The 9,873-nt window shown below is 21.0% G+C and overlaps 2 protein-coding genes across 3 annotated transcripts; one reads left to right on the top strand and one right to left on the bottom strand.

The window, feature by feature from the left end:
* Positions 1-791: 791 nt before the first annotated feature.
* Positions 792-3,444, top strand: LOC122715408 (eukaryotic translation initiation factor 3 subunit M). 2 transcript variants are annotated; one of them, XM_043937575.1, is made up of 7 exons: positions 792-880; positions 1,124-1,303; positions 1,417-1,511; positions 1,581-1,799; positions 1,866-2,134; positions 2,670-2,753; positions 3,094-3,444. In XM_043937575.1, exons 1-7 carry the CDS (start codon positions 836-838, stop codon positions 3,315-3,317), a joined length of 1,116 nt encoding a protein of 371 aa, XP_043793510.1. In that variant the 5' UTR covers positions 792-835; the 3' UTR covers positions 3,318-3,444. The 2 variants fall into 2 exon arrangements, with proteins under 2 accessions (XP_043793510.1, XP_043793509.1); XM_043937574.1 differs by having other exon boundaries at positions 2,610-2,753.
* A 1,509-nt stretch (positions 3,445-4,953) lies between these two features.
* Positions 4,954-8,771, bottom strand: LOC122715449. The gene is made up of 8 exons (XM_043937657.1): positions 7,925-8,771; positions 7,506-7,679; positions 7,192-7,315; positions 6,844-7,024; positions 6,538-6,745; positions 6,307-6,457; positions 6,043-6,182; positions 4,954-5,866 (listed from the first exon to the last, which is right to left on the bottom strand). The coding sequence occupies exons 1-8, from the start codon at positions 8,045-8,047 to the stop codon at positions 5,744-5,746; spliced, it is 1,224 nt and encodes a 407-aa protein (XP_043793592.1). The 5' UTR covers positions 8,048-8,771; the 3' UTR covers positions 4,954-5,743.
* Positions 8,772-9,873: the final 1,102 nt, after the last annotated feature.

The following is a 9,873-nucleotide window of genomic DNA, read 5'->3' as shown; positions in this document are numbered from 1 at the left end:
CTAAATACTTTAGGAATAAAAGTATTTGAATTTTCAAATAGATGTAGATAGCTGATAGATCGATATATTAATTTAAATCAATAAATTAAACAATAAAAATTTATTAAATATTAAAATTGTCTCTTGAGTGCAAATGTTGAAGATCACATATAAACAAGATAAATAGTAGATGACAGTAGAATTAGGATATTGGCGCCATCTATATAATATTGTAGAACATAAAAAAAAGGGATAAAAAAAGATAAAGATTGATCATCAGCGCCATCTCTTGAATATCTTTCAAAATATCTTTCTAAAATGACTCAAAAGATAACGTTTCTCAATTTTATCCTATTTTACTACAATTTTACCTACTTATCCTATTTTACCTTTACCTATTTTTGAAGAAATGTTTTTAATAATCAATAGATGGCGCTGATGACCAATTCTTACTAAATTTGTCTCCTACTATTTCCTTTCTTTATTTTATAAATTTTCATTTTCAACATTCTAAAGATGGCGTTGATTTCATGATTTCTAATTCTTAGATTTTAGATAATACTACCAAGAAGTTATACCAAATATTTAATCTCTTTTTAAATATAATATATTTCTAATCTAATTAAATATAATATTATAGATAAAATATAATAATTAAATTATAAATTCGACACTAATGCCAAATTCATTCTACTATAATTTGTATTTAAAATAAACCATATTTTCTACTAACAATCATAGAAATTTCTTTCTTTACCATTGGTAATCATGAGAAAAATAAGAAATTTTAACTAGTTACTAGTAAACTTATTCTTTCTTAAATTGTGACTGAGAAAACGTGGTAAAAATCATCAAAATGCAAGTACCTCCGATTTTTATGGAATTACCCTTAGAAGATCAGGTAATTAATAATGAAGTTATATTACATATTTAAAACTCTATAAAATTATATATATTCAAAATACAATTAGATACCGCAAATATTTTATTACATTCTTTAAATGAAAATTATAGGTTATATTAAATTTTCTATTATTATTTTATTTATATATTTAAAAAAATGATAAAGATATATACACAAAATATGATTGCAAAAAAATTATATATATATATATATAATTTTGAATTAATGATTTATTTTTAGGCACAAGAATTAAGGATATATTTTAAAAATTTGGGTGCTGAAATAAGTGAAGAAAAATCTCCTAAAGGTATAGAAGATGATTTACATAAAATAATAGGTGTTTGTGAAGCTTGTTTTAAGGAAGGAAATGAAAGTGAAATAGAAACAGTCTTAAATGATATTGTATCTATTATGATAGTGGTAAATATTTTATATTGTTAAATATTTCACATTATTTATGTTTCTCATATTATTAAATAATTTAATAAATTTCTTCTAATAATATCAAATTAATTTTATATATTTCATTTTAGATTCCCACTGAACGAGCAGAAAATTTAATATTAGCATTTTGTGAGAAATTGACAAAAGCTCCTGGTTATAAACTTGGTTTAGTATGCCTAAAAGCGTAAGTTATGTGAAAAATATTAATATCATTAATTTTTTGGTATCAAAATAGAACTTTAAATATTTTCAGATTATGGTTATTATTTCAATCTCTTCCTGATGATTCTCCAATGAGATATCATGTTTATTATCATTTAGTTCAAATTGCTCGCAATGTTGATCAAGTAAAAGCTGTATATGGTGGAATAGATCAATTAAAACAGCAGTTTGCATCACTTCCACCATCAAATGAACAAATGCAAAAATTACTTCGTTTACTTCATGAAGTACTTTTAAGTTGTAAACAAGGGTAAATAAAATTTTACTATAAAATATATTGTTATTATGTAATATGAAATGAATATTCTTGTTATAGGGAACAAGCTGCTGCAGTAATGGTAGAACTCTTAGGTACTTATACAGCAGAAAATGCTTCTGCAGCTAGAGAAGATGCACAACGTTGTATTTTAGCTGCATTAGCAGATCCAAATACATTCTTATTAGATCCACTTTTAGCATTAAAGCCTGTAAGATTTTTAGAAGGAGAACTTATTCATGATTTACTTCTTGTCTTTGTACAAGATAAATTACCTGCATATTTGGATTTTTATCAACATCATAAAGAATTTGTAGAACATCAACTTGGTATGTACATATGTTACATATATGTATTTGTTACCTATTACTTAATATAATGTAATTTTGTATAGACAATATATAAAATAATATATTGTTTTAAATTATGTTTATTATTATTATGATTGATAATTATAATCTGATAAAACTATTTGATAGAATTGATAACTAGACTTTGTCCATAAAATAGACGTTAATAGACAATGGATAATAGAAGAAATTTGATTTTAGAAATTAAAAAAAGGCATAAAATTTGGTATATGAAAATGTCTATTTGAAGTTTATTTATTAAGTTATAAACAATTTCAAGTTTGCGTTAAATAAAGCCAAGTGCAGGCAAGAATGATGATATGATGAAAATATAAGTATCTCACTTCATTTAACGTTTTAATTGTTTATTTAATGAATAAACCTTAACAGACATATATATTTCTAATATATGTATAATACAAATTCAAAATATAAATTATATATTTATTATTAGGATTAAATCATGAACAAAATATGAAAAAGATGAGATTATTAACATTTATGCAATTGGCAGAAACAAATCCTGAAATGTCATTTGATACAATTCAAGAAGAATTACAAATTAATGAAGACGAAGTAGAAAGTTTTATTATTGATGGTAAGTTATATAAGTTATATATATGCTTATAAATTTTATAACAATGCAATTAGAATATATATTAAATAATAAAAAAATAATTTTAAACAAATATATTTATAAAAAATATGTATATAAAAATATGTATTTAAAAAATATGTCATAAGGAAATATGCCCTATATAAATAAAAACAATCTCTAAATTTTATTATGAAAATAGAGACAATATATACAGGGTATATCAATGAATTAGTACTGGCTTGGTAAAACTAAATTTACTAAGTTATCGAAATATTCAACATTTATATAAATTCTTTTTATGTAAATAAAAAAAAAATAAAATCAATTTTTTATATTTCAGTCTTGAAAACAAAACTTGTTAGGGCTCGTATGGATCAAGCTGGTCGTAAAGTTCTCATTTCAAGTACTATGCATAGAACATTTGGCAAACCACAATGGATGCAATTACGCGATTTACTTGCAGCATGGAAAGCAAATTTAACTGCTGTACAAGAAGGTATGAAATCTGTAGCTGCTGCACAAATGGAACTTGCTGGAAAAAATAAAACTTCTATCAATTATTGATGATGTTTAACTTACATATATTTCATTCAAATTTTTATATATAAATATTAATTGGAAATCAAAATTAATTAATCCTTTAATTTATAATTTTATCCGAATAAATATATACATCGTATATTATACAGTATTATGTTTACAATTAAATTAATTACATAATTAAAAAACTAATGGTAAAAGATTATTTATAAAATTTATAATTCTATTATTTGGTAATTTATTTAAAACTTTATAATATACCATTTTCATATTTTTATTAAAAATTGTGAGAACATTAATAAGTTTCATAAATCTTAATAAAAAAACTTATAGATTATTTATAATAAAACAATTAATAATATTCATAAATTCATTTAATAAACTCTTTTAATGTGCTTTTTTGTACATTTTTGTATATAAAATGTTTTAAAATTGAAATTTACCAATTTAATGTAAATAATCCTAAAATATAAATTTATTGATAATAATTTAATTATCCATTTTTATTTTTTTTTATTTCTTTCATACAGTAACATTTTATTTTTATTAATTTTTATATATGATTTCTGACATCTCTGGAGTATTTCTTATATTTTACAATTTGATCAATAGAACATTCATATATAATTTTATAACTGTGCATTACATGATTAAAAAAGCCACATAGGTTTTTGTACTAATTCACTTCATTGTTTCTAATCTATAATGTTGTTTATCACACGATATTATTAATTGGTACAAAAATTACAAAGTCATAAAACTAATAATATAATTTTATAAAAAAAAAATAACATAATAAATGATTTTGATAATAAATTCAAAATATAAAAGTAAAATAACATTTCTATTGAAATATTTATCATTTCGTTTTTATACAAAAACGTACGTAAACAAAGTTTTATAAAAGTTTGTATAAAAAGTTCAAGTTTTAAACGAAGTTTTGTATGTTTTACATACATTTTTGCACATGCATTAATATCATTTGAATCAATTTGAATATTTCCATTATTTTTAAAGATATCGAAAAATTCTGTTTACAAACTGTATGTTATATATATACAAGAGAAAATATAATATTACAATAATAATCTATTTATATTTATAGATAAAGAATTAATAGAATTAATAGAAACTTCAAAATCACCATTAATTTTTTTTAATTTATGCTTGTTATATTTTTTTTATTCCTAGTAAATACAAGCTTATTAAATAATAAAATACATTGAATCATTATAGCTTTGATAAATAAATAAATCATTTAAAAAGATATTTATGGATTTCAAAATCTTTGACAATCTTACAAAAAAATTATCATTATTATAATATTATAATCTCCTTTGTATCATATAAATTTAAATTAAAAATAAGAAATATTCAAGATGATTATAGTTATTGTTTCACTTTGTATACACATATAAATAAAAATGTTTCTTAGAAACATATACTATTTTATTATATAAATTTTTTGTTCATAATTAAATTGAATTGTTAATTAATCAAAAAATAAACATATTAATAGATATATCATAACATAATAAGTATAGAAATCTAAAAAAATTTTTTTATGCAAACATTTCTAATTAGTATATTTATTTTTGATGAAGTAATTTATATATCACTATAGGAAAATATTGTTTCTTTGCCACAGTTAGTTTAACAAAGTTAGTTTATATTATAAAAAAAAAAATTGTATAAAGAAATGACTTAATATAATAAATCATTACATATGATATCGATATAATTTCCAATAGTATTTTGCTATTGAACTTAATAATCATACTAAACAATTCTTATAATAAATTGTTTTTCTACATCTAATGATAACATATTGTAGAAATAATAATCATCATAATAATAAAATCATTCCATTATCTCAATTACTAATTAATATGTAAGAAATTTTCTTTGCTCTTTCGCGAAACTGTTCTAATAATTGATATTGTTCTGCTGTGAAAGTACGAATTTTATTCTCTATTTCAACAGATTGTCTTTGAACAGCTTCTTTTTTATAATTTTATTTTAGATATGGCATCATAAACTTCACATTGTTTTAATTTTTGAAATCTAAATTTTTTTTACATTCTACATTATGATCTGTAACAAATATATAGCACATTTATATCTTTATAATATAGCCTCAAATTTATGCAGGTATGAAATTTTTTTTCTTTTTTCTTCTCTTTTCTTTTTTTTTTTTTTTTTTTTTTATTTTTTGTATAAACTCAACAAACTAACAAAGCTAAGATTTGAAATAATATTTTACCCTAAAATATTCAAAATATGCGAAATATTAATATTTCCATACATTTCTATGTTTATTCTGTCTATATCTTTGCTTACATTAACCTCTCGTAGCATTCATTGAAAGACAGTTATCAATAATAGGTACTTTATATGAATATTAAATTTTTAACTTAATTTTATTCTCTTTTTTTGAGACTATTGTAAAGTCAGATTTGAGTAGAGAAACGAGGACGTGGCAAATCTCCAAATACTGTATCACCATGAACGCTTTTTGCTAAAGCTTTAATTGAAGCTCGAATATTATGTGGATCATGTGGATCTCTTGAAAGCTAAAACAACATAAATACTTACATACATATATATGAACATATAAACAAATATTAATTAACAAATATTATGGAATTACTATAATATTATAAAATTATGTTATAAAATTATACTAGTTACATAATAATTAAAAAAATATTTAGATTGTAAAAAAAAAATATATATTGCATACATATACCTGATCATCATCTTGATCTTGAACTGTTCTACGAACAAAGGATGGAAAAGATGGAACACTAACAGGTAATGATTTAGCTAATGTAGGATGTCCACCTCTTTGTCCTCTAGGCATATGAATACCTTCATCTTGACCTGAATCTAAGTATAATGTAATTAACATTATCTACATTTATATATAAATTTATTAAATATATATATGTAATATATATATATTAATTATGTATATATTTATATAAATTATTTATATAAATTAAATGCTAACCATCTGTATCAGATCCCTCTTCTGAAGATTGAACTTGATCAGCATTTAAAGTATCTTCCATTCCTTCCAAAGGAAATAAAGCTTCTGTGTCAAAACTAGTTGGTTCCTTAGTATATATATATATTCGATCTTTCTTATCTATACTACCATTCTACAAAATATTAAAAAATTATATGCTATATAATAAATATTATTTTAAAAATATAATTTAAAATAATTAATAAGACATACAATAAGAGGATTAGAAGAATATTTAGCACCAATTTCATGTTTAACATTAGAATTTGCAATGATTTTTGTCTCATTTGATACTATCTGTGATGTATTTACTGTATTTGTTGCAGAGGTAGTTAAACTGGTTGTAAAACTGTCTGGGGTTACAGGAGGAGTTTCTATATTATTTGTTAATCTAGTTATTTCTTCTCCTTTACAAATTAATCTGAAGTATATATAAATATATATTATTTAAAAAATAAGTATAAAATCTAAAAATATAATATTAAATAAAAAAATAAGATTGTAATTATCAGATAAAACCTTGTCAATATTCTATGTTCATTATGAGCTCTTTCGCGAAACTGTTCTAATAATTGATATTGTTCTGCTGTGAAAGTACGAATTTTATTCTCTATTTCAACAGATTGTCTTTGAACAGCTTCTTCAAGCTGTTGTTGGAGACCACCCAAAGCTACTTGTATATTATTAGGTAACTGCGACACTGAAGAAATGCAATAAAATATTTATTGTATATAAAAAAAATGAAATATATTATTTAGTATCTATTATTTTTTATTATATTTTTAATTTAATCAATTTAATTATAGATATAATATGTATATAATCATTACTAAATTAATCCATGCTAAATAATCAATGTTAATTTACCAGAAAATTTATTAGGTTGTTGAAGATAATCCAATTCATCTAATGTATTATGAGCAATTACTATTCTAAATACTGAGCTATAATCTGGATTAGATTTTAATTTACTTATTTCTTCAGGTAAACTCTATAATAAAAAAAATATGATGTATTAAAATTCAAATAAAATATACATAAAAATAAAATAAATTATTTAAAATAATTATATTTTTTATAAAAAGTTTTTTAAAATTCTATAATAATTATACAATAATTCTATAATCTATAAATTTTATATTCTATAAATCTATAATAATTCTAAAATAACTTTAACTCACAAGAATATCAGTATTAATAAGAACTAAAGCAGCACCATAATCTCTATGCACAGCATGGGTATATATTGAACAATTATAACAACGATGAATAATCCATGATCCAATATTTCTTATTTCTACTAAACTTGGTTGTTCTTTAGTAATACCTTCAAGCTCTGATACTGTTGCAAGATTCTATTAAGAATAGAGAAATATTTTTAATAAAAAATCTACATTACTTTAGAATAATATATTATTTTTAATATTTATTATCTAAAGTTATTATTAGCTAAAATATTATAAATTTTTAATAAAATCTTATTTTTCTATTTATATAAAAAAATGTTAAATATTCTGTAATGATTACTCTTGAAATATAAATTTTTTAAAATTGAATGTTTTATAAAAATGTATAGCAATTGTTTTAAAAAAATTTTTACCTGATGAAAAAAACTATCGTTTTGTTCTTCAAGTGTCAATTCAATATCGTTAATGTTGAACTTCTGTAGTTCAGTGCCCCTGGATTTTATGGACACGTTTAAACATTTACATGCGATGTGCATCTTATACAATCAGTATATAACGTTTTCTAAAAGAAACTTTAAAAACCAATACACCGTTTCACAATGCCGGGATTCATATATACATATATAGTTCATTCAATATTTTTCGTAACGTTTGAAATAAATTTCCAGAATTTTCTCTTGATTACTTTTGATTTTTAAAGTTAAAGTTAATCAAGACTTTCATAAATAATTAGAACAAAGCAATAAAAAACATAAAACAATAGTTTGACTTAAGAAGTAAATAGTTATAAAGCCATAAATTTCGCGCTATTATTAAATTTCAAATATGTTGTTTTTGTTTAATTAAAGATTTTAAAGAGATATTTAATTACAAAAAAATAAGCACATAATGTACACATTTAGATGCGTTGAATTCGTTTATTATTTGATTTATTTCGTAAATTAATTTATTGCTGTGACAGATTCACACACATAAAGCCAAGTAAACGAATTACTAAGCTCGTGGTCTGTTGAGTATATGTATTTGCGTCTGAGAGTTCTTTTTCACCATATAAAGAGATAGTTTTAAATATAAATATATTCGAAATTTTTGTATAAATATTATAAAGTGATTCTTTATATTCGAATTAAGTAATAATTTTCTACATTTCTTGTTTATAACACATGTATTTACAAATATTTTTCAAAATGTTCGAAATCTCTACTAAAAATAAACACTGATTTATAGGTATGTGCAGATGCGTACGTGATCACTCCAGACAAAAACATACTTGCTAGTCAATTGACCGACTTTGCCATATGATATAGGAATATAGAATTTAATAATGTAATATGAGTACAATCACAGACAAAATACAAAATAGATCTACTATCTTATAAAAGTTTGTCCTATGTTGTTCTAAATTACGGATTATATAATAAATCAGTGACTAATAAACTAAATACAATATAATTCATTTTATTAAATTTTATATTCTATAATGTTTTAAATTACTGCTTATTAGGAAAAAAATATTACTAGATATTCTTTAATCAGAGTTACAAAATATTCTCTCTCAAATATTCTTAATTTTGATTGGTGTTAGCATTTTTCAAAAATAATAAATAGTACTATTGTCAACTTCTATGCTTATTGTGTATGATTAATAAAAATAAAATTAATAAAAATATATACTATATTTTTTGTTAATAAAACTTTTTATGTTTATATAAATAAAGAATATAAGAATATAAAATATCTCGTTATTGATATAACTGAAAAGGATATTTTTCACGAAAAAGTAAGTAAAAAAAAATTTTTCATTTAAGATTTTTGAATAAATTAAATTCGACAAATTTTTAAATCAAAATGAAATCAGTTAATTTTCAATTAAATATAAATGAACCATTGATACGTGATTATTCAACATATGGGAATAAACAAAAAATATATTTTATTAGTTGAGGTCTTGTTTTTGAAATTGAATATTTATGTTTAATTATAATAAGCCAATTTTCAAATTCAATTTTTTCAAAAATTAATTTTTAAGTGAAAAAAATTTATACTATATTTTTTTTGCTTATTTTTATATATAGAATTATTTTCTATCGATAATCCATTTGAGAATTAATCAATTTTTTTTTTTTGTTTAACTTAATTTATTCGGAAATAAAACTTCAAATGAAAAAATTTTATTCTTTTTTATTTCTTCCTTTTTATTATTGATTTATTTTTTCTTAATTTAAAGAATAACTTTCTATCAGTTATATTAATTATATTAATAATTAGAGATATTCCATATATTCTTTATTTGTATAAATATATCACTTTATTAACAAAAAATATATTTGTAACAATATATTTTTATTAATTAAATATATCA

Source organism: Apis laboriosa, unplaced genomic scaffold (assembly GCF_014066325.1).
Source record: "Apis laboriosa isolate Shangri-la unplaced genomic scaffold, ASM1406632v1 scaffold35_cov144, whole genome shotgun sequence".
Taxonomy (NCBI): domain Eukaryota; kingdom Metazoa; phylum Arthropoda; class Insecta; order Hymenoptera; family Apidae; genus Apis; species Apis laboriosa.
The sequence above is the reverse complement of the archived record's forward strand: the minus strand, read 5'-3'. Positions and strand labels throughout refer to the sequence as shown.